The 26,352-nt window shown below is 39.4% G+C and overlaps 1 protein-coding gene across 3 annotated transcripts in view; it reads left to right on the top strand.

Annotated features, from left to right (window-relative positions):
* The window catches only part of CEMIP2 (cell migration inducing hyaluronidase 2), a 78,855-nt gene that overhangs the window by 35,771 nt on the left and 16,732 nt on the right, over positions 1 to 26,352 (top strand). For all 3 annotated transcript variants that reach the window (XM_075210977.1, XM_075210978.1, XM_075210979.1), the window contains 11 exons: positions 869 to 1,038; positions 1,721 to 1,909; positions 2,417 to 2,586; positions 5,098 to 5,307; positions 7,033 to 7,238; positions 8,309 to 8,378; positions 10,106 to 10,234; positions 12,505 to 12,593; positions 18,628 to 18,759; positions 19,643 to 19,678; positions 20,856 to 21,011. In XM_075210977.1, coding sequence (XP_075067078.1) covers positions 869 to 1,038; positions 1,721 to 1,909; positions 2,417 to 2,586; positions 5,098 to 5,307; positions 7,033 to 7,238; positions 8,309 to 8,378; positions 10,106 to 10,234; positions 12,505 to 12,593; positions 18,628 to 18,759; positions 19,643 to 19,678; positions 20,856 to 21,011 — 1,557 coding nt within the window. The remainder of the gene's footprint in view (positions 1 to 868; positions 1,039 to 1,720; positions 1,910 to 2,416; positions 2,587 to 5,097; positions 5,308 to 7,032; positions 7,239 to 8,308; positions 8,379 to 10,105; positions 10,235 to 12,504; positions 12,594 to 18,627; positions 18,760 to 19,642; positions 19,679 to 20,855; positions 21,012 to 26,352) is intronic.

Here is a 26,352-nt window from a genome sequence, read left to right as displayed (position 1 = left end):
GTGCAGAGGCGTGACAAAGGGTAAAGAGGGCCCTGGTCATGAGAACATACAACCGCTCAAGTACGTCTTCACAAACGTTTTGTATTTCACAGATCTCATTGGAACTGCCACCTGTACCATTGTGTATAGCAATAACTAGCATACCTCTCCTTGGGTATCCCCAACAGTCCATGTTGTTCAGATCTTGCGTCTACTGCTCATGAGATCTGTATTTACTACTAATTGTTTCACCTATTATTCTTTGAGGGCTGGGAAACGTACTGTGGGGGATGCCTGAGGTTTAATAACATCTGGGGGTAAATGTATCAAGCTGAGAGTTTTCCGGCAGGTTTGAAAAGTGGAGATGTTGCCTATAACAACCAATCAGATTCTAGCTATCATTTTGTAGAATGTACTAAATAAATTATAGCTAGAATCTGATTGGTTTTTCAAACCCGCCGGAAAACTCTCAGCTTGATACATTTACCCCCTGGTGTATAATGTGCCTTCCATTATGATATCTGAACACTATTCTTACATGTTCATATAACCCTATCACCGGCTTAATCCAAAATTAGACACGCTAGCCAACACCAGGAAGATGGTTACAGAGATAGAAAGTATACTGCAATGCCCCTAATTTCAAGAAACTGATAGAATTGTTGTACCTAGATATGTACGTCCATTACATCCACAGAACCAATTTTTATTTTAATTTAATGCAGTTCCCAAATTGTGTGCTGTATTACCATATCCAATAGTGATATACTGTAGGGAGATGTGTATATATATCTTTATACAAATTGACAAGTGTAAAAGATTTTCACCAATTTACATTAACTTCTACCTGTTTGTGTACTTGACTTTTTTTTTTTTTTTTTTTGTACAGGCAGGCCTGGGCTCTTGTCAGTGTTATTGGTGGGGGTAACACGTCATGCGCCGAAAGCAGTAGAGTCTATGAAAATCACAGCACTGGAGGGAAGGCAGAAGCCACGAAAATCTTCTCCACGTTGGATGGACAGAGATTTGCTGTGGTTGCTTATAGCGAATGGAAAGATGGCAAGTATTCTAGATCTGCCAGCTTTGTAGGCTTGTAAACATCTGAAAGAAATTATGAGCCTCAAACCTTACGGGGATTTCACCATTATGACCTGCTTACCTAATATACACTTTCAGGTCATGGTCTTGTTTTGCTGCAAAAGTTTGCAGATGGTTGTTTAAATTTATGGAAAACTATATACTTATTTTATGATTAAACCACAGAGACGTGGTCACTATGTTCATAAACTCCTATTTGTTCCAGATTGCATTTTTTTTAATTTTTACAACATGAATGCAGTGTTCAAGTTACTAATGTAATAATGTGTTCCTTAATGTAACATATACAGTAAGGCAATAGGCTATACTTCATTTTGTCTGGAGGCCCAGATTGCACATAAATAATCCAATGTTTGACCTTCTTTCCTTGACCCCACTGTTTCCTTTTCTTACTGATACTGCATCCGTAGCCTCCTGTTGTAACCCCTTCAGCTGTCATGGATTGTATTATATGGTAGAACAACTCTCCAAATGTAAATAAGGATCTATGGTTATGTTTTATAAAATCTTACATTGCACTACCATGCCTCTTTATTAGGGACTTTTATTATCCTTATAATAATCGTATCCAATGTGTCATTTACGACAGTATTTTCAAGATGGTATTTCCTTTTCACTTATGTATTCTATTTATTTCATTTAGGTAAATCCTTTTCTGGCTTCAGGGTGGAGGCCGTTGATGGTGTTGTTTTGGATCTTATGGACGATGTTCGCAGCTGGCAGGCTGGAGACCAAATGGTTGTCTCAAGCACTGACTATTCCATGTATCAGGCTGAAGAGTTTACTCTGCTCCCTTGTCCAGAATGTAATAAATTTCAGGTTAAAGTAAAAGGTAAAACATCTTTATTAATGCACATTCATTATTGTTGGTGAGTCATCAAAATTATTCCATCTGTAGGTCTATAGTGTGTGTGTGGGTTATATACCACCACTTCTACATTTTCACTTCAATCAGTGTGTATGTTTACATATTTTCAAGCTGTTTATACACATTTATTTACAAAACTTTTGTTTGTGTTGCTAGGGAGCAGCTTTCACTTTGGTGTAGTTATCTGTACAATATTTTTTTTTTTTTTTAAAGGATTTAAAAATATTTGGAATCACTTTTAACTCAAAATTATTTTAGCCAGCAAAATTTACTGCTAGAGGAGGTTATCACCAGTAGTGATACTTTGATGTATCAGGTGAAAATGATGATAAAAAGCCTGATCATTCTATGATAGATCAGCCCCTTAATTATAATCCTGTTTAATTAATTAAAAGGGATGATTGATAGCAACACTATCATTATCAGTGTTATGAGACTGTGATTCTTGAATAATCTTTTGTCTGGCATTAGAAACACCCATGTATTTCCATATGGGAGAAATCGCAGATGGTTTGGACATGCGCGCAGAGGTGGGAGACCTTACAAGGAACATCCTAATCCAAGGAGAAATGGAGAAAACATGTTATGGGGACAACCAGTGCCAGTTCTTCAACTATGATACATTTGGGGGACATATTAAGGTTTGACAAGTTTCTTTATCATAATTGTGTCTCTTGTTTGGAAACGGGTCTATTTGTTTGATAAAATTGCACAGTGATATTGATTTTTGAGACATTAGATACATATTACTGTGCATACCATTTGCTTGACACTGTTTTCTGTGAGTAATTTGTATGTAATACTTCTATTTTGTTTTTCTGGTTTATTAATCCCATCTGTCAAATGGATGTTTATAAAAGTACATAATAGAATCCACACATCTCTCATTGGATCATTATAGACATTTATTATAAATGGAGGCCATGCACTCCTATGTGTGTCTCCATGCGTGGACTCCTGCTGTCAGTGACCACTTTAGGGTCTGGTGAAAGAATCAAGCCCTGCTCTGTTAGGTTCTTGGCTCACGATTGCTGTACACAGTGTTTTAAACATTGAAAAAGGGAAATCATGTGATGTGTCACTACAGATTTCTTTATTAAATTGATAATAAAAGTGCCTATGTTGTAATAAACTGCTAGAAAAAAAACCCCTATTCCACTCTCCCCATAAAAGTGCTTGAATAGTGTAAGATACACACACACACACACACACACACACACACACACACACACACACACACACACACACACACACACACACACACACACACACACACACACACACACTGTATATATGTGTGTGTGTGTATATATATATATATATATATATATAATTGTTGTTGTTTCCATGAAAGGGATGTATTTGGTCTGAAACTATATTTAGTTAGGTGGTATTTGGCTATGGGTCCCAAGGTTTCCCATCAGAACATTGGCAAGAGCATCTCACTGCCCCTGTCAGCTTTCCTTTTTCCCATAGTGCATCCTGGTGCCATCTCTTCATCAGGTAAACACACGCATCTGGCTCTCCACATAATATAAAAGTAAATGTCATTCATCAGGACTGGCCACCTTCTTCCACTGCTCTATGGTTCAGTGCTGGCGCTCATGTGCCCATTGTAAGTTTTCAGTGATGGATGAGTTTTGGGGGCCCATGAACCTGTCGTCCGTTGTGCTTCTTTGGTCCACCTTTGCTAACCACTGCATACCAGGAAACCCCCCAAGACTTGCTATTTTGGAGATGCTCCGACCAAGTCATCTAGCCTTCACAATATGGCCCTTGTCAAAATTGCTCAGATCCTTACGCTTGCCCATTTTTCCTGCTTCCAACACATCAACATAAATAACTGACTGCTCCCTTGCTCCCTATAAAATCCCACCCCTTGACAGGTGTCATTGTAACAAGAAAATCATTTTTATTCATTTCAGTAGTCAGTGGTTTAAATGCTGTGATTGGTGTATATGCTCCTTATCTATCTCAATCTATTCAATCTATTCTAATCTAATCAAACCATGAAGGGGGTTCATCTCAGAAAGCAGTCAAGGATAATATGTTGTATGTACTCAGGAGTTACTAAATTGCTAAAGAGCGGTTACGCAAAACTGCCACTTTTCATGCTGTATGATGTAAAATTTAACCACAAAGTCTCAAGCAATAATTGTGATTTGGAAACATAGCAAACCAACTCTGAACAGTAAAAAACTAAAGATATGAGTGTGACAGATATCTCGTCTGTCATGGTAAAAGGTAATTATAATATTGTAATTTAGGGGGGGTTTGAGGTACTCATTTTTTTTTTTAAAACATAACAGGCACAGCCCTTATCCATCCTGTGCAGTTTGGGTGGGGTCTCCTTGGTAGCGGCATACAGCAACAGGATACGCATGCCTAGCTGTTTTAACAATAGTGGTGGAGACAGCAAGTACATGTCTCCTTACCATAGCAGAAAACACTCAAGATCTTCAGCATCGGCCTTGATCCTTTAGAAAAAAAAAAAGTCTAGGGGGATAGATTTATTAAGCTGCAGTTCGTTGATTCTCGGCGACCTTAAAAAAAAAAAAACAAAAGCAAAAAACTAAAACCCTATTGAATAAATGGACTGCTTCCAAGGGGCGTGTCGATGAATGAGATGAACACGGCTAGTAAACAGTCAATCCGAAGCGATTTCTCATAACACATTTGTATGTGAGTGTGTACGTTTTTTTTAATGTACACAATAATACACTCTAGTACATTAAATAATCCCTGAAAGAAATATATTATTAATAGTTTTACGATTCTTTAGGAAAGAAAATCAAGTGATCACTAGAAGGTGTCTGCAGTGTTTATTGACTTGTAACTTGTATTTAACATTTAATTTTATTGCTGTTTTTCCTATTATGTATTTGCAATTCCTGCCTCTGGAAAATTGCTCACAGTGTTCTATTCTGTATTGTGTTAGGTAAAAATGAGCGCGATGCGGGATCTCTCAAACTGAAAGCAAAGGCCATAAATGCTTCTTTGTAAATATAATTGAAGTTGTAATGAAAAATGCTATAAATAGTAGTTCACATTTTTTCAGCTCATAATGATCTTTTCTTGGCAGTAGAAACTGCTTTTGGTGTATTCTTTTACTTCTGTTTGATGTACTAAATAATATATGCTTTGTTTGGTAGATATTACGGAATTTCACCTCTGTTCATCTGTCCAATGTTGAAATGAAACATATGGGGCAACAGATAATGGGAAGTTACCCTGTCCACTTTCACCTCTGTGGGGATGTTGATAAAGTGGGTGGCTACAGCCCGGACACCTATGTGGAAGGCTTAGCAATTCATCACAGCTTTTCTCGATGTGTCACTATCCATGCAACAAATGGCTTGTTGGTATGTATATTGTATGTCCTCCTTTCTCTGTACTGTGGGAAGACTTGTTATAATATTGGATCTCTGCTTTGGAGAGCCTGATTTGCAGAGCGCGGCTCAGTGAAGTGTAATGTCGGCCTGTCCTTCCCTCACGAGCCAACCTCTCCTGGGCAAGTAATGCTGTTCCTTCACCCTGCCGACATAATAACATTTGCAAGTCCAGGCACTAGTAAATGCCAAGCAGGGCTGCATCATCATCGCCATCTCTTTATTTATATAGCACCACTAATTCCGCACAGCTGTACAGAGAACTCCTTCACATCAGTCCCTGCCCCATTGGAGCTTACAATCTAAATCCCCTAACATGTACACACACACAGACCGAGAGAGACTAAGGGAAATTTAATAGCAGCCAATTAACCTACCAGTAGTTTTTGGAGTGTGGGAGGAAACCAGAGCACCTGGAGGAAACCCACACAAACACAGGGAGAGCATACAAACTCCACACAGATAAGGCCATGGTTGGGAATCGATCTCATGACCCCAGTGCTGTGAGGCAGAAGTGCTAACCACTGAGCCACCGTGCTGTCCTATGGCTTTCAGTGTAGTAATGTTGTCAATGTTCTGCTAAGCTGTGGAAAGCATTGCGTGTTGGCTCCTTCTTGGAGTCCCAATGACATCTAGATCACATAGGAAGCTCCACCAGGACTGGGAACCCACTCACCTCAAATATATTTTTAAAACCACTTAACAGTGGCATTATCTTTTTAAAATATGTCGCTAAAGAGGACAATGTTTTGAAATATATTTAAAAACATTTTTAGAGATTAATATATTTGATATTGGTTGTGCTGCTTTTTTTTAATGAATTTCTAAGAAGATATTGCTATGCCAGCCTGCTGTGCATTACATTAGGACAGTTGCTGTACGAAACAGGAAGTGGTATAGAGGAGTAAGAAAAATATCAAGTGTAAAGGGAAGAGACAAAATAGATGGGGAAGTGTATGAAGAGATTAGCGGTGTACGCGTTTGTCAACTATATATTTGCATATGTTACAGTCAGGGGTGATAAACCATAAAAGAAAATGTATAAGCCCTGTACAACTTATTTGTATTATACCAAAATGTTTAACAAAATGAAAGCTGTTGAAAGTAATGTAAGGGCTGCATAATCTTACCATCCCCAAACCACTGATGTGTATACATAGGAGCATCAAGCAGAATATCATTAATTTAGTGATCTGTAATAAAAATATTTGAATTAGGATTCATACACTTTAGTGAGATCACTATGAAAATTGTTTTGAGTTTTGCCGTCAAGTAATCAGCTAATGCTGGTTGCCAATGAGGCAGTAATACCAGTGCCGGAAATTGGTATGTCCGAAATTAAAACCAATCTATTTATGGCCATTATGACATACGGTTGCAATATTCAAAGTGCGATAAATACTGTTCCTTTTGCCAAAGCAGCTTCTCAGACATCTGTTTCACATTAGATTTATTTTCAGTATGTATATATAATATAATATAATTTTTAGTCTGATGTCACAGCATGTTCTGTTGTTGTTAACTTTCTGAGGTGTAACATATATTGGTGTATTCATTTTCATGATGGATTTGGCTGCATGGCTGTCATTATAGTTTGTTTTTAGTAACTGAAGTTTCAGTGAGCCACTAGCGTTGTTTAAACTCTATTAAATAATTATCTCAAACCGCACTATGGACATTTTTTTCTAATTTATCCAGATAAAGGACACAATTGGCTATGACACACTGGGGCATTGTTTCTTCTTGGAAGATGGCATAGAACAAAGGAACACTCTGTTTCACAACCTGGGACTTGTTACTAAGCCAGGCACTTTATTACCCACAGACCGAAATAACAGCATGTGTATGACCATGCGGGATAAAGTGTATGGAAATTATGTCCCTAATCCAGCCACTGACTGCATGTAAGTATTTGGCAGCACAACAATAGAATATTTTGTGGACGTGTATAAGTTTAGGACATGAGTAGGCATTATCTGAAAGTGAAAACAGAATGATTGAATTCTGTACTAAAGATCTATCAGATTAATAGATGGTAATGCATGTTAACGTATAAATGGGTATTTTGCTATTGTAAATTAGAATGGTTTGTTGAGATCAAAACTCTTTTTTTGTTTTTTCATGTTTTACTTGGGATGACCCTGTAGTCATCCCAAGTAATGTGTTACTCCAACTGAACTTCTCCATTGCTCTACAACAGTGATAGTCAACTTCGGAGGGCGCATTATGCATCCTCTAACCTTCAAAAGGCCCACACATTATACTATGTATAAATTAAAGCAATATATTTATCCAAAGCAATGCACATCTGTAATAACATATCAACAGGCATTATAAACAAGTCTTAAAAGCTATAAGGTGCACATCTGATAATACAGCAGGAAGGAGCTTGGGGGCCACAGGTGGAGGGCTGAATGCGGACCTATGGCCTTTTGTTGCCCATCACTACTACAGAAGAACAAGTCCAAAACAGGAAGAAGGTGATGGCCACAGGTGAAGGCCTGGTGGGTCACATAAGGCACTTGGGCTGCTTGTTACCCATCACGGCTAAGGGTGGTATTCTATAAAAGTTGAGGTCTCTAAAAAAAAATACATATACATGTACATACATGTATCTGCTTCCATTCTCTGTGCTTCTTCCCCCTCCCAAATTAACCTCTTGCTTGGCAAGAGCATACAATTCCATAAAAGGAAGTCAAGGTAATATCATAATGTGCAGAAGGCTTCAGTTGGTAAATAGCCTGTACATATACAACTTTTTTGTTTAAAGTGTTAACCAATTTTGATTTGTTGTATAAAGAAGCTGCAAATATTGTAGGTTATGTGATTCTACATAACCACAATATACTGTTGGTCTATACATAACATATATAAAACTGGGGTTAAGTCTGATAATAGACATGGCTGATTTATTTTAGAAATAATTTGCGTATAACATTTTTATTAAAATATTTGAATGTTTCATGCATTTTAGGGCTGCATCAACCTTCTGGATTGCGAATCCCAACAATAATCTGATAAGTAATGCAGCAGCTGGCTCTCAGGTAAGTGGCACGTAGATCGTGTATTTGTGTTGTTTTTTTAATTTGCTTAAAGTAGCAATACATTTAGTACATCTGGTTATGTTTCATAGCTTATAGCGCCTTAGAATTTTTCCCCATAAGAAAAAAAAAAATCGGTGATGCTTGAAATTCATGTGAAGTTTGACATATGAATTCTGTTTCCTTTTAGAGACAAAACACAAGTGTTTTAAGCAGCTTCATACCATGCCCTTTACATCACATCTCTTTGTGCTAAACTGTTCATCAACAGAAAAGTATTTAGCAAAAAATAGCTTCCTCTCTGATGTCTTATTGCACTTTCTCCTGAATACAACTTGTTAGAGCTTTTATCTTGCTCTGGACAGCAAATGCTTTCAATGCTTGGTAATAAGCATAAAGAGGTCATTGTAGAGTCTAATCAGTGTTATGTCTTTTTTTTTTTTTTTTTTTTAATCTAGAAGTAACATAAAATACAAAGTTTAGGAACGTCATTGTGCTGTCTGATATTTGAGGAATGCAATACAGAGCCTCTATAGAGTACATACCACAGATCTCGTGCTTATTTTTATTACCATGTCAATTGACATTTGAACGCTGCTGCTTAATTAGTCTTTCAGATTTAATGATGATCAATAATTATTAGATCTAAATTTTGGCTTAAAAAAGTAAGTTTATTATTATTTCCACTGTTAACTTGTATATTCTAAAATTTGTTTCAGTAAAATATAAATAAAAATAAGGATGAAGTATTGGATTCATTTTAACGAATGAGTTCCGTTCGAGCGAAGACTTTATTTTTTTTCCTCGTCCATCTATAAAAATTCTTCTCCGCTGTTTCACTGATTTATTGAACTAGGACTTACACGTGCCCAGGTCTATATTTTCACTGAAAATGTTAAAATTGGACACCTAAATGGACATAATTATTGGGATTAAGAAGTGTTTTACTTTATTTTGTGTCCAAAAAGAAGCATTAGATGGTAATTAGTGACAGAAACTGCAATTTGTTCAGTTTCAAACTTCTTTTAAATATTGTACTGGCATAGTGAATTTTAATTAAGATTCCACATACAGTATGTTACATTTTTGAGCTAAAATCATTAAACAAGAATAAACGTCATAAAAATATTCTTTTAAATGCTGTATTGTGGATCCTTCTGTTACATATGTTATTTGTGGAACGCTTTAAGTCACAGACCTCCTCTTCGTTAACAACAACAACAGTGATAACGTACAAACACAACTGATGATGATAATAATGGTAACTGTAATTCAAACTGTTTTTTAAATAAATTGCAAAGTTCAATTATATTTATTGTTGCCCAAAAAAGTAAAGTAGCTTAATCTTTGTTGTCTGTTGTCTGCATAAAAAGTTGGTCGAAATTTCTGTAGTGTGTACCCAGATTTAAAAATACACTTGCTGTGCTTATTTAAAAGGCGTGTGCTTGCTCAGAATGTTACATACGTGTTTATCACTCCAGCCTAAACAAATTTTAAAAACATTTTGGAAAAAAAATGTTTGCAGCACAAAAAGAGATGCGTCAGAGAGACCTTTTAAACTGTAAACATCCATTTTTGAACACCTCATTTGAAAATGCTCACAATAAAGCCATTTGAAAGGCTTTTATGACCAATTCTAGCAAGATCCCATTCTTGTCAATGCTTTACCATTCCTTGTCAATGGTCTACCTAGATCATTATTTAATATTACTTATTTTCTTTATTGAAAGGATGCAGGCATCTGGTATTTGTTCCACAAATCCTCAACTGGTGAGTCCAGTGGGCTCTATCCAGATACCAAAGCAGAGCTCACACCTCTCGGCATATTCTACAACAACAGAGTCCATTCCAATTTTAAGGTAACATAACCTCTATAATGTTCATCTTTTCCATCTTGACCAAAAATAAACTCATCAATTGACCAATCAGTAATTGATTGTCATGCAAAAGACATTGCTCTAGTTTTTTTCTTTTGTCCTGACCTTGTAGCTTAAATAGGAACCAAATGGATAAGACCATGGGGTAAATGTATCAAACTGCGAGTTTGCCAGCGTGTTGAAATCGCGGCAAATCGCATTGCGCATGCGCTACGCTACTTGCGTAAGCTGTATTTACTGTATTACAGCTTACGCAAGTAGCGTAGCGCAAGTGCAATGCGCTACGTTAATTGCGTAAGCGCTAAATACAGTAATATGTGATTTCCCCACTAGCGTGGGAAAATACCATATTACATTACTTAGCTCTTACGCAAATAGCGTAAGAGCATTGCGGAACGGACCTCCTACTATGTAGGAGGTGTTTGCGGCGGCTCCTGGCTTTTTTCATTTTTAACTTCAATCGAGACTAAAGAATCGGGAAATTACAAATATGTGTCCCTTCTGGGTGAAGTGTTCCAGTTGGCACAGATTCCTTTATGGAGGTACAAATGGTTGGGACTGGGGCAAGCCGGCAAGATGGATGTACAAATAATAAGGGACATTGGATCAAGAAAGAAGACATCATCGGTAAGTATTTGTTTTTTTTTATTTTTATTAAATAGTTGTGGTTAAAAAGAGGGTGGTTAGTGTCTTTATTGTGGGTTTTTTATTTTTAATAAATATGTGTGGTTTGTATGAGGGTGTTGTTGTTTTGTTAACATTTTTCAAGCCAGGAATGTCAGGGCATGTTGGCACTTGTGGTTCTCCAAGTGCCAACATGCCCTGGCTGCCGTGGGTATGCTGGTGCTTGTAGTTATACAAGCACCAGCATGGCCACACTGTTTTTGGAAACCTGGCTGGCTGGGACTTGTAGTTCCACAAACAAAATTGGTGTCAGTTTATTTTTTTAAACCATTTAGTGCCGTATTACCCTACTACCCACAGCCCAGAGGTAGTAGGAAGAGCCCTAGTGCTATCAGCACTGGGCTGGTTCTTTCTAGGGGGGGGCCCGCTCGTTTTTTTTCGGCGGACCCCACTCCCTAGGGAATCCAGCCCAGCGCTGAACAGTCTAGGGTTGGTTAGTCATTATGGCAGGGGGACCCCTGCCGCGCGTCCCCCTGCTATAGTGCAGGCAACCCTGGCTGGTTTGCCTAGTGCTGGTAAAGTGAAAATCGGGGGGACCCCACGCAAAATTTTTCCCCGATTTTCACGGGACCAGCACTAGTCAGGCAGCACTAGGGTTAAGCATAAATAGTGGGGGGACCTCACACTTTTTTTTTTTTTAAACTTTTATCTGATCTTTAACTTTTTAACACTGCCAGGGCAGTGTAACAGTGATGTGTTGATACAACACGCTGCTATCAAGCAGTGTTTAGAAGCAAACTCTCCTGAGTTTGCTAACTCGCAGCTTCATACATTGTAGACTTGTATAGCTGCAGTGGCAAACAGTGGTGAGTTTGATCTATGGCGATTTTGCAAGTAGCGATTTTGACAGAAGCAGAACTCTGGCAATTTTGTATGAAAACTCAGCTTCATACATCGGCTAGTTTCAACTCTCCTGAGAAAATCGCTGGAGTTGCAAACTCGCAGCTTGATACATTTACCCCCATGTCTTTGTAAACATTTTAAATTTTGAGATTCTAATTTGCTTATAATATAAATAATTCTGAAATACCATTTTATACAAGCAAATAAGGTTAGGATACAGTATTGGGTACTTGTTAATTATATGGGTGCTACTTTTAGGGGGACTGTCAAGGAAAGCTACCGTGCATGTATTTGCCAGTATTTTGGACTGGTTGGTGGAAGATGTTCCTGTAGCCGATCGCAGTCCGCCTATTCTCTTTCAGTTAAGAAAGCAGAGATTGAGATGGGAGGGTAGCTGTTGGGCCCAGTACTGCAGACACTCTAAGCCAACATTTTGCAAAGGCACTGTAAAAGGACTAGCATCCCAAAGCGAGTTTAAGGGTCCGGGAAAAATTAATCATTAATGGATGTCTTCCATGTAGTCTGTTTTGTTAACTGAATCTTCCCTAAAATCACAGGTGGATGGAGTAAGCTGACACTCATATAACCTCCTCCAACCTATGTGTAATTTTTTTTTTTTTTTTTTATGTTAAATCACGTTTATTTTACTTCATTGAGTTACGGAAAAAAATGTATGGGAAATGTAACATTTTATTATTGTTTAAATACATTTCTTGTCTTTTTAGACTGGTTTGTTTATCGACAAAGGTGTGAAGACCACAAACGCAAGTGCTGAAGACCCAAGAGAATATCTCTGTTTGGACAATAATGCCAGGTGACCATAGAGTTTATTTTTTTTCTAAGTCAACCAAACAATATACAGAGTTTCAGTCCTTTTTAAGGATACATTTCAGTGGCACCATATAAAATTCATATAAATGGCTGTTCCACACTTAGAAGGCCAAAATATTTGGTAACTGGCACCAGCATGATCTGTGTTTTTTTTTTAAAGCTGCAGTATTGAACCTGGCTATTTTAGAAAATATTAAAGTATTCTTCTCGATACCCAATCTCTTGCCATACATATGGGCATGGAAATCTGTATATGGAATAATGGACCTCAAAAATCACAGGACAAAACCTGGTGATTTGGTTACCAGAGTTTACTGCAAATGTCTGTTCTTGTGAGACACAGATAATTTTCCCACAGTGCCAGTGGTTATAGCAGGTCAGTGACATCAGTTAGCCTATGCCTAATTTAATATCCCTGTGAGAGTTAGAATTTGAAATGTATGGGTATATTTCAGAGGTTTTAACTAAGGGAATAGTGAGTTAAATTGTTCACATAATTCCCAGTGTTTTTTCCTGTCCCTCTGGATGAATGGGATATCTTACCAGGTTGTTGGATGAATTTTTTTTCCTCCACATGCCTCATTTGTTTCTTGAGCCAGGTGGGTTGCATTGAGGAGGCTAGAGGAAAAAAAGCATCATTACTTTAGGGGGACTCTGTAGATGCATCACACCATTGTCTTTAGAGTGTGCATCTGATGTCTGATTGGGAACTCTGTGTGAAAGTTGGGCCTGTAAACTCAAGATCTTTGGTCCACCTGGGATTGGTGCAGCAGCAGTTCAAGTCCTATTTTGAAATCCCAGGCAATGATTGGCTTGTCACCGGCCAAAGGAGGTTTGCTACTAAGAGCAGGTACTGACAGCTATTAAGACTACTATGTGAATTGAGGAAGCCCTCTCCATACAGGACTAGATGCTCAGTGGCCTGGAAGAGAAAAATAAAATGATATTACTAGTCCATAGGATCATAAAAACTATGGCAGAAGGCTATGAAACACATACCATTTTTGATTTGGAGCAAGCTAAATATAAACATATATCCCAAAGTGGATGTTCCTTTTCCATAAAGGATCTTTCTCCCATTTAAACAATCCTCGAACACTCAAGTTCCCTTGCATAAGAAGTGATCGTTAAGAAGATTTAAGAGTCCATTGATGTCCCTTTTCAAACCAAGTTCTCTGAGGTTATTTTTGAAATAAGTGGAAAGACGTTTCAAAGCCAATACTACATTGGATCAAAGTTTGGCCTTTTTGGATGTATTAGATGAGACAGGAAATTGTTTGTGACTCTTCAGTTTTGTCTGTAAAGATTGTGGCCCTTAAGGCGGTTTTATGTAATACTGCTTGCAGGGCTGTTTGTCGGAAAACATGAAAGGGAGGTGTCTTATCCAAATCTAAGCTCTATGGCATTGTGTTTAAAGGTGAAACTTCAGTTTGGATCAGAACTCTATACAATTCTTGATAAAGACTAGTTTTAAAAGAATTCCTTTCCAAGGGAAAAGTAACACTTTAGAAATTAAAGGATATTTCACGGCTTATAAAAGAGATCAGTAGTTTCGAAGAATACTCTAGAGGCAATGGGAAATGTGTGGACATTTTTTAATAGAGGCAGCAGAGGATTTCTCTGTAAACCCATTTACCCAGCTTTCACATCCCAATTGCACCAGGAGCAGGATAGGGGGCAAAATGAAAACCTTTCTTTCTATAGAACTGCAAAATACATTGAACAAATGAATAAGAAGTTTCAGGGGGTCATTGTCCGAAGTTTCAACAAAAAAACTTGTTAGGACATTTGGTGTTAGATTATACCCCAAAACATCCAAAGTATCACAGGTTCACGTGCCCTTATTTTTCAATTTAAAGCAAGCCTTTTGTGTTTTTTTTCTGCTACAAGGATCTTTAACATAATGATGGCCAAATTTATGGTTGAGAAGAAAGTATATTCTGTTACCTGGATGAAACGCCACCTTAATTACATAAGAGTGAGTCATGCTTGTAGCCACTTATTGGTTCAAAAGGCTATGTAATCTATTTGATGTTGAAAAAGGACCTTGGCTATTACCAGAAATTACTAATTTAATTATTTAGGACCTAATCCTTCATCTTGAAGTCAGGATGCCGAAGCTAGCAGCATGGATTCTGAATAGCCGGTCCTAAAATCAAAAGGACAAGGTAACATCCACCCTGGTCCAGAGTCGAAAGCCATTAACTAGAATAATTAAATATAAATTTTGGACGTTTTTTCAGGACATGGTATGTTGCTAATGCAATTCCTATATTTGTTGTACAATTTACAAACAAGATAGGAGATAGGGCTTGTGATCAACATCCTGATGGTCCAAATTATAGATCTGGGTACCTTTTTATAACCTCGGGATAGCAGATGACACTCTGATCAGGCAGAAAAGAAGCATTCAGTTTCTCCTTGAATTATTGGCTGCGTATAATAGACTTATCGGAATCCTCCTTGAGCCTTTGTAATACTGTTCAATAAAATAGCTCACAATAAAGTTGGCCACCATGTTACCCATTGCCCACATCATTTAACAAGATTTTTAGTTCAGTTTAAAAATCAAATGAAACGATACGATGAGCTTTGGAATAATGATCGCTCATTGTTGCAGTGTACACACTAATGCGATATCCGGCCAAACAGTGGTTTATCGGGTGATTGGTGCGATAATTGTCTGCAAACCCTGTAGTGTGTTCCTAGCCTTATTTGTAAACTATGGGTGCCATTGCTCATGTGATTCTCCTGGCTTTGTCGTCAGTATCTGTTTTAAATCGCACTTCTTGTACAGAATTTTGTTGGTACTATTCGCAGGGAGAAACTGTGCCATGGGCCTCTTCAGAATAATCCTCATATATATATATATATATAGTGCCACAGAATATGCAGCACCGCACATCCCACAAAACCTCTTCCAGCACTCTTCTAATTACTCGCTCCTTATTCCATTGCACTTTTATCAAGTATTTAAAAGCAGTTTTTGATTAATACTTGCTTTTAGATTAATGCTGTTTACTTGACCTTTTTCAACAAATAGAGGTCAACCCATGGGAAACAACTGGTCAGGGATCCTATGTCAGTCACTTGGTAGTTTTCCTTGCTGTGGATGAAAATGGGAGATATATACTTATTTGAAAATCAACAAAGACGTCATTTAGTCTATGCTTAATATCAAATACAGTAAATACAAAATCAAACAGTGTAGTGAGCGATTGTCCACCTGATACACTTCATAAGTGAGTACCCTTAATCTCAGTAATACGTTAAAGCAACACATTTAATCAGAAAATGGCCTGCTGATATATTATTACAGATCGGTGTTTCTTTCTAAGTAAGTGTTGCAAGCTATAAAACACAAATCTGACAGTAAAGCAGGAAGGAGCCGGGGGCCACAGATGTAGGTATGGAGGGCCTCATGCAGCCCTGGGGCCACCTGTTGACCTTCACTGATGTAGATTGTATTGATCAATCTAAATGACTTAAATCTAATTATTTCATAACTAATCCTAAATACACTATAAATTAAATAAACTGATTGCCAAGTGGTGATATTGTATTGGCTTCTTTTGATGTTATGCATCAAGTACATTGCTGCTCGGAATATAGGTGATCACTTGATAATTGACACACCTTCAGTATGCAGTTGATTGGTTTGCAGTATTGATTTTCTGCCTGTTTGGGCTTTATGAACATTCATATATGTTGCATGTTTAGGAGAGTGCTAAAGCATGTATACAGCTATTTTGAGGCTGTCTGTAATAATGCCACTTTAATCATTTGTAGAGACTACATTGCAATTCTTTCTAGGTGCTCAAAAGTCACCATAAAGAATTAGCGAGCTCTTCTATTTCATTTACATTCCCTTTTTAGTCTGCTTCTGATCAACGTGTGCAGATGCATGAAGTCACCTTTCAGCAAATGGGAGTAGAATATTGAGTTTCAGTGAGCCAACTGAGTTCAAAAACAATATATTTAAAAATTCTGAGTCTCTGTGAATAAGTAAAAAAAAATAAAACTGCTAAAAGTATCCATTTATTCAAATGAGTGTAGTTTTAAAACATTTGCATTAATTTCTGTATCATTAACTTTTTTATTATTTTCACTTCAAAGTAATATCTGGTTCTCAGTCCTCAGGGTAGTGGAACGTGTATTATGAAAACATTTTTCTCTTCTTATGGGAGTTTGTTTCATGCATTCAGTAGCCTTTTGGCAAATTATTACTTCCTGAAGTCTGAAAACAGTTCTCTTTATATTTTTTAATTACTCCCGTTCTGACTCTAGAGGAATTTCTTACTGCATTTAAATATGGTATTTTATTAGCCTGGTGCAGAGCCGTAACTAGATATTTAAGAATCCTCGGCAAGAGTCTATTCCCACCACAGATCCTGGTGGGAATAGATTCTGCCAGGAAGGCATAACCCTCCTATGATGGGGGCGCGCCTAGCTCTCTACAAGCTCAAGACCATTCTCCAACCCTGTACTGCTGTCTTCTACTTGTTCTTGTAGTTTAACTACTTAGTCCTGCTTAGTTGGTTCCTGGAAGGCTGGGATCCTGTTTGGAAAAGGGATAGCTATTATTCACCTCCGGGAAAGCTGAGCAGTGCGTGAACAATCTAGGCCTCCCTTCCCTAAACCAGCCGGACATTAAATCAGTAGGTTTTTTTTATTAATAGAAAGGCCTCCTTCTATCCAATCAGCACCAGAATTTAATTAATAGTATTCACATATAATACGTATGCCTGCCCCCCCCCCCATACAGCCAAATAGTGTTTACATTTTATAAGTAACACTCCTTCCTCCCAACCTGCCTCAACATTAAATTAATAGCTTTCCCATTTAATAAACAGAGATACCTTTAATAAAAAAATGCCTATTTCCCTCATCTGCCCCCAAATCAAATTAATACAAATGTCCCCCACGTTTAATTTAGACTATAATTGCTAATAAAAATTCCACTACCTTTTTTCAGCCCCCCTGTGTTCTTTCAAGATGCCCATCCCTCCCTGTTCTCAGCAGCACCCTCCCTCCCCACGTTCTCAGCAGCCACCCCCTCCCCACATTCTCGGCAGTCACCCCCTCCCCACATTCTCAGCAGTCACCCCCTCCCCACATTCTCAGCAGTCACCCCCTCCCCACATTCTCAGCAGCCACCCCTCCCCACATTCTCAGTAGCCATCCCCTCCCCCCATCTCTGTCTGTTTCGCTGTTTCTCGTTTGTCACTGGAGAGTAGCCAAGCGGAGCCAAAAAGAAGACAGTGTTGTGATATCACAACGCTGCCGGGAGCCAGTCAGATCAGGAATGCAGTAGAGCAAATAGCGGGCAGGCGTTGTTATGGCCCAGTCCTGGTGTTAGTGGTGTTCTCCAGCCAATTGGAAATGACTGGTGACATATTTGCTTAGGGGGAGAAACATATAAGCATACTTCTCCTTCAAAAGGCGAAGGTCATATTAAATAAAACACATTTAACTACATTTCATTATTTGGGGCAGGCACTTCTCTTCTATTCTAAACTGTTTTGAAGTTTCTTTCCACCCACTATGCATTTGTGTTGCAAAGCACTGCTTACATTGTGTGTTGCCATATACATAGACCTATAAATACATAAAGGTGGTTATTTCCTGTTTTGATATCCACACATTTTTTTATCTCAAAACTTAAACTTCAGATTCACCTTCTACAGAGTTATTTCTCAATGTTTCATTATACCCTATTGTTATCTAGAGGATGTCTTACTGACTGTACTTGACTTACCTTGGTTGCTTGCTTCCCACTGCTTGGTACCGTCAAGGTCAACATGAAAGCTTGAAGCTTTAAGTTGATTGGGACTTTGCAACAAAGAGAGGAAGATAATCATGTACACATAGGGTATAAAGAGTTGCTGGAAATAAATACGTTTTGTGAAGGTGGAAATTTGCTTGAAAGCACAACAGAAATTTGGTGCCATGTGCATTATTCAAACAATAATTATTGCATGTTACTATAACTCTTCTTTCACTGTCCTTCTATATAGATTCCGACCTCATCTTGATGCCGATCCAATGAAGCCCAGGGTGGCTGCAGTAATTGATAGCCTTGTTGCCTTTAAAAATAATGACCATGGTGCTTGGGTGAGAGGAGGAGACATTATTATACATAATTCTGGGTAAGTAGGTCTATATTTAAAGCAAGAATGCTATACATTGTCTAAAGTACAATGCAGTTTTGAAGCTGTTGGATTGTAAGCTAATGGTTAGATTGCAAGCTCTTACGAGCAGGACCTTCTCTCTTCCTGTTTGGTCTTCTCCCACCTTGTCCACCTGTGCGTCCTTGTATGTCTCTAACGTGTTCTGTACAACATGTGATTTTTCTGTACCTTGCCTATTATGTCTTATGTACAGTATTATGCTCAACTAGCCATTATTCTTGCATTTTTGCTTCTTTAATGTCCTGTATTTTGCCTGCTGTTTTTCTGTCTTTGTAATATGCTCTACTTCCCCACTGTATGGCTCTGAAGATTTTTGTGGCGCCTTATAAATAAATAATAATAATAATAGCTGTAAAAGATTTGGCTTTGGCTGTAGCTGTATAAGCAATTATGATTGGAGCTGAACTGATTCTCAGTAATCTTTTAGATATAGGTGATTGCAGCTCATTAATACAGTGCTGTCTGTACTAAAGCTGCAGATTGCAGTACATGGTTCACTAACGGATTATTCTAATCAAAGTTTGCGTGGGTTTCCTCCGGGTGCTCCGGTTTCCTCCCACACTTCAAAAAGATACTAGTAAATTAATTGGCTGCTATTAAATTGACCCTAGTCTCTCTCTCTCTGAGTGTGTGTGTTAGGGAGTTTAGTCTGTAAGCTCCACTGGGGCAGGGACTGATGTGAGTGAGCTCTCTGTACAGCGCTGTGGAATTAGTGGTGCTATATAAATAGATGATGATGATGATATTCATAACCAAATTGTGAAAATTGCTGACCCATTTTGATTAATGATGTGTAATATAATTGCGGTCCTCTCATCACATTATTTTTATTTCTTGGCAGGTTTTCCGATAATGGAATCGCACTCACATTTGCCAGGTTAGAGAATGTGTTTTAACTTACTTATTTTTCACATTGCATACATATAGTTGACAAATAGTAACTGAAAGACAATTGGAAGTGACAGAATTTCTTGTATAAGAGAACTACTACTAATAATCACAACTTTATGTAGAACTTCCATGCCGAAATAGAATTTGAGGTGTTTGTTGTTGTATGTACATTACTTATGACTATGACCTCTATAGTCTAACGAGTCTAATGAGCACTCCCAAAATGAGGGCAATATTACATTGAAAATGCACACTGATGTCAAATCCCTGTTGGCACTGATGTGACAAGCAAAGACCATTTGAAAAGAAGAGTCTACCTTCTTGTATACTATACAAGCTATCCCTGTTTCAGTTGTCTATACTCAATTACTTCCTGTATCTTTAGCAGAGTTATACTTTTATGCGTTAAAGAATAAACACAGACAAATAGTTTTGGGGTTTTTTTAAATACTTATTTTTATGTTCTGCATAAACCCTGTGTGGTATTTTAGGGATCTGAGATAATGAGTTTAAGGAATGGCAGCCTTGGTCTTAAGCCCCCATATTTCACAGTTACATTTCCAAGAGAATTTTTTGCAACTAGGAGCCCTAGGCTTGTTTACAACCCATGGAATCTTGGCAGTAATTTTGTGATTAGCCTGTTCTTCCTTCATCACCTCCTACAGTGGCATAACCAATGACTGCTGCATAGTGTTGTTCCTTTGTCATAATTTATTGCAGAGCTGAGCACATTGCTTGATGCCTTTACAGAAAAGTGCAAACAATTGGTAAACATTTCCACTGGTGTAAATGTTTTCTTTATTATACTTTTCATTTAATTTTGAAAATAATAAAATAATGAATACATATTTTATAAAAACTGCCAAAATATGATAACTTGTTTATTTGTAAGCATTTGATATAAATTAAATATATGGGAAATATATGTATATTAAAATCAAACTAAAACCAGTTATGTTGGAATCTGTCTATTTTTAAAGGAAGCCTTAAAATACTGCATTACTTGTGAAACCTTTTGTATCAATTTATTTCCACTTGAAATCTTACCACTAATGATTCGTTTTAGTGGTCTGGTGTTATGTAGTGTTTTGTTAGTATGTAAAGAAAGCAGGGTATAAGTCAAACTTTTCAGGCAAAAATAATAACTTTCCCATTTTCCGCAGTGACGGCAGTTTTCCTAAAGATGAAGGTTCCAGTCAGGAAGTCTCTGAATCTCTGTTTGTTGGCGAAAGTAGAAATTATGGATTTCAAGGAGGCCAAAACAAATACTGGGGGACTGGAGGAGTTTATACTATAAATCGCACACTTCCAAGAAACAGGTAGGTTCAGAAACATGAAACACATGCATCGATCAGCCACAACATTAAAACCACGGACAAGTGAAGTGGATAACATTGATTATCCCATTACAATGGCACGTGTCAAGGGGTGGGATATATTAGGCAGCGTCGTGTACAGTTACTTCTTGAAGTTGATGTGTTGGAAGCAGAAATAATTTGCAAGCCTAAGGATGTGAGGGACTTTGACAAGAGTCATATTGTGATGGCTAGACAACTGGGTCAGAGCATCTCCAAAACTGCTGGTATTGTGGGGTGTCCTTGGTATACAGTGGTTATTACCTACCAAAACTGGTCCAAGGAAGGAAAATCGGTAACAGGGTCATGGGCGCCTGTGACAAAACGAGTATGATATGTGAATTATAGCAAATACTTTGTATAGCCCTTCTTTTGTTTCCCCAGCTCATCAGACTACAACTGCATTGTCCAATTACATGTGGTTAAGGGGACATTGTAATTCAATTTAAATATGTATATTTTGTATTATATATTGATGACTTGAAGTAATGTTATTCATTGTCCTTAAACTGAAGCCAGGAGGGTTATGGGTAAAGATCAGGTGGTGTCTAGGATACAGGTGAGAGGGCTTGAGCTGCATTCATTCTCCCCCCTCCTTCCTCTACAGGAAGCATGGAACAGCTGGGGACCCTGTGACATCACAAAGTAGTGTAAGGGGTTAATTTTAGGAGGGGCTCACTGCTACCTTATCCTTGGAAGTAGGGGAAGCCAATTAAGCATCAATTGTTCTCCTTAGGACTAGTCCAGACGTTCTGTCTGCATCCCAGCAGGGGGCTTCTGTGAAAGGACATCTCATCTCCACTGCCCTGTCCAAACCCCCTAGTCCTGCACTGGCCAATGGGGAAGTAGAATAGATGCAGGGGTTTGTCCAGGGAGGGGAAAGACTGTGGAAATTAGACCTGTGATATATAAGGAACAACTCCAGGGGGGAGGGATGTTCATGCTTGGATTTCATTCAGGAAGGTGCAAGATGGAGTTTTGAATTGTCGTTTTCTAACTCAAGTCTATATATGCAGCTGAGAGGGATCCATGGGTCATGAAGTCTGGACAGCAGGTGACTATATCTCCTTAAGTTATTGGGGTAAGGGACAGATGATGTGGTAAATCAGCCTGGCATTTATTTACTGTGTGTACATAATATTGTAGTGTGATTTGTATGACAATAAATATACTGTTGTATGTTTATAACTGCATTTTGCCTGAGTGACCATACGAATCCTAGAAGGTACTGGGTAGCACTGGGCCAGATAAACCCGGTATCTTCACATTTTTGGTGGCAAGCAGTGGGGTCACTCAGTCCCAGGTCCTATCTGGGTAGAGCTGCAGGGGAACTGTATCGTGATACATTCCAGGGCTCTGCAAAGCAGTTAGCACTAGAAACCAGTTACCACATTATCCTGAACTTACTCCTAAAGGCTTTAAGGTAGAAAGTGTCACGAAAAGCGTTGTGGGCTTTAGGCGAGGGAAGATGCCGTCTAAGTGCCGATTTGATAAGGGGAAGCGCACCCCGCCAGAGGAGAGCGGAAGATGGAACCGTGTCTCAAAGAGAGGAAATCACAGTGAGGTGATCCCTGGAAGTAAAATGGGTGTGAGCTCTAGGAACAAGAGAGCAGATCACAGCCCAGTGTTGAAAAAGTTCCCAAAGGAAGGGATGAAGCAGTCCAGTACAACCAGGAGAAAGGTGTACTGGGATGAAGGACTGTGGGAGTGTCTGCAGGATGGGGATATGGATGTGTTGCACCACCCCACCACAATGCAGCACATTTTGGATTATTGGGATGAGGAGTGCCCAAAGATTATTATGTGGGAAGGAGCCAGTCTACAGGAGAAATTGGAGAACCTGTTGGATGTGTTCCTAATGTTGAAAGAGGAGGCAAGTGCCTGTAATTTTCAGGATGAACCAGCATGGGATGATTTTACACATGAAGTTATTTGTACTATGCAGAATCTGGCCAAGGGAGAATCCAGATACAACAATAATCAGCAGTACAAACAAGACGTAAATGGACTATTACAGCACAGGGACATGCCTGATGAATCCCCTGCAAATGTATTAATAGAATCTGTCCCATTAGCAGATTCTACAGATCCACTAGAGACAATGAGTATGGAGGAGCTGATAGTGGAATGCCAGATCCGGGGTGTACCTTACCTGTACAGCACACACATGGATATCCTGAAACGTTTGTTAAAAGATCAGGAGAATCCCGTCAATGCCTTTAGTGTTTATAGAAAATGGATGCTCACTTTAGGTCCCCACATACCTCTCTGGGAACAAATGCAATGTCTGCAACAGAGTTTTGAAGAAGCAGAGGATGAGGTATGGCGGCAAGGATTTACGGACACTGAAATGTGGCAGGATCAGTGTTATCGAGTGAATACTGAAAAATGCCAATTGGAATATCTTTTATCACACTCTAAAAAGATGGCTGCTCAGTCTGTTAATCAGGGGGAGGTCCATCCCAGTGGATTAAATACAGTTGCCCAAGCTACTATCTTGGGGGAGACTGGAGAAGAACTGCTTGGTGAGGATGTTGTACCTCTGACTACTCAGAAAGGATTAGGAGAAATTCTCCCATTTGGTGACTTGGATGGAAAAGAGCTACCAAGTAAGTACCATGTAGTAGCATCTTCTGATAATTTGCCAGTGTTATTGGAACCTGAGACTGTGTCTGAGTTAGAACAGAATTACAGAAAAGACCAGTTATCCATCCCTGTTGTGCCTGAAAAGAATTTGTTTAATGAAGTAACGCAGGATACCGCATGTGTGCTCTCCGGGGCAAGTGATGTACAGCTTTACCCAATTGTGACAGAAGAGAATCATAAACTTGCGCAACATATGATCTCAGCAGAAATCATGTTTACAGACTGTAGGACAGAATTAATGGGAGAGGATAAAGGAATTGTCATGTCAGAGGCCACTACCATGGGGCCCTGGGAAAATTACACTTATGCCTTCCCCTATGCAGAATTGGCAGATGAGGAGATGTTGACTGAGTGGGTGTCTGAGAGGGCACCAGTACAGCAAGATTCACCAGCCCCACCAGCTTTGATGCATCGCACTCCGGCTCCAAATCTGGGAATCCAGGACCCAATACCAGAGGCCTGCACTGGACCATCCACTTTGCTTTGCTGCCAGGAGGACAAGTCTGTGTCCAATGAGGATTCACACTACCCCGATGCGCCAGAGGCGAGGGAAGTAGTGCAACAGTTGGATGTGGTAGCAGGGGAGGGGAGATGCACACAAACATACTTACAGGGGCACCCACATGTGGTTTGGGAGGGGGACAGAGGATTCCCCATAAGCAAAGAATTAATGGAGCCCCCACGCTTGCCTGCCACTGGGCAGTTGTCCCTTGAGTGTTTGGGGGAGGGGGGATTGGATCTTTGCCAGAAACAAACGGACAAGGAGCCAGAAAGTTTGCCTGCCACTTGGCAGTTTTCACTTGAATATGTGGGGGAGGGGAGCATGGTCTCCAGAAACAGAGGACAGGCCAAGGGACTATTTGCAGTTGGTCAATTAAGGGTGGATAAGGCACACAAGGGATGTTGGACTACAACTCTCCTACCATGGATGTGTGCACAGGAGTGGCCCAGTTTTATTGTTGTCTCATCTTATGACACAGGGCAGCATAAACCCCCACTCCAGCTGAGTGGGAAGATATGCCTGCAGCCATGGGACCCTGGTGGGAGATTGAGGAACTGTGTACTGCTGTCTACCTTGCCATCAGACCCAGGAGAAACCACAGCAGGCCAGAAACTTTGGACTTGGAAGAAATGATTACTTGGGGCTAGGGAGCCACTGGGAAACAAGGGCTAAAAAAGTAGGGGAGGAATGTGACAAAACGAGTATGATATGTGAATTATAGCAAATACTTTGTATAGCCCTTCTTTTGTTTCCCCAGCTCATCAGACTACAACTGCATTGTCCAATTACATGTGGTTAAGGGGACATTGTAATTCAATTTAAATATGTATATTTTGTATTATATATTGATGACTTGAAGTAATGTTATTCATTGTCCTTAAACTGAAGCCAGGAGGGTTATGGGTAAAGATCAGGTGGTGTCTAGGATACAGGTGAGAGGGCTTGAGCTGCATTCATTCTCCCCCCTCCTTCCTCTACAGGAAGCATGGAACAGCTGGGGACCCTGTGACATCACAAAGTAGTGTAAGGGGTTAATTTTAGGAGGGGCTCACTGCTACCTTATCCTTGGAAGTAGGGGAAGCCAATTAAGCATCAATTGTTCTCCTTAGGACTAGTCCAGACGTTCTGTCTGCATCCCAGCAGGGGGCTTCTGTGAAAGGACATCTCATCTCCACTGCCCTGTCCAAACCCCCTAGTCCTGCACTGGCCAATGGGGAAGTAGAATAGATGCAGGGGTTTGTCCAGGGAGGGGAAAGACTGTGGAAATTAGACCTGTGATATATAAGGAACAACTCCAGGGGGGAGGGATGTTCATGCTTGGATTTCATTCAGGAAGGTGCAAGATGGAGTTTTGAATTGTCGTTTTCTAACTCAAGTCTATATATGCAGCTGAGAGGGATCCATGGGTCATGAAGTCTGGACAGCAGGTGACTATATCTCCTTAAGTTATTGGGGTAAGGGACAGATGATGTGGTAAATCAGCCTGGCATTTATTTACTGTGTGTACATAATATTGTAGTGTGATTTGTATGACAATAAATATACTGTTGTATGTTTATAACTGCATTTTGCCTGAGTGACCATACGAATCCTAGAAGGTACTGGGTAGCACTGGGCCAGATAAACCCGGTATCTTCACAGCGCCCAAGACTCATTGATGCACGTGGGGAGCGAAGGTTAGCCCATCTGGTCCAATCCCACAGAAGAGCTACTGTAGCACAAATTGCTGATAAAGTTAAGGCTGGCTATAATAGAAAGGTGGCAGAATACACAGTGTATCGCAGCTTGATGTGTAGCGGCAGATCGGTCAAAGTGCCCATGCCGACCCCTGCCCACCATGGAAAGCGCTTACAATAGACCTGTGCGGGCCAGAACGGGACCATGGAGCAATAGAAGAAGGTGGCCTGGTCTGATGTTTCATGTTTTCTTTTACATTATGTGGACAGCTGGGTTTACCTGGGCAAGAGATAGCACCAGGATGCACTATGGGAAGAAGGCAAGCCGGTGGAGGCAGAGTGATGCTCTGGACAGTGTTCTGTTGGGAAACCTTGGGACCTGGCATTCATGTGGATGTTACTTTCACACATACCACCTACCTAAACCTTGTTGCAGGTTAGGAAACCATGGCAATGGTATTCCCTGATGGCAGTGGTCTCT

Source organism: Mixophyes fleayi, chromosome 1 (genome assembly GCF_038048845.1).
Source record: "Mixophyes fleayi isolate aMixFle1 chromosome 1, aMixFle1.hap1, whole genome shotgun sequence".
NCBI classification, from domain to species: domain Eukaryota; kingdom Metazoa; phylum Chordata; class Amphibia; order Anura; family Limnodynastidae; genus Mixophyes; species Mixophyes fleayi.
Note: the sequence above shows the minus strand (reverse complement) of the source record. Positions and strands in the feature narration are given on the sequence as shown.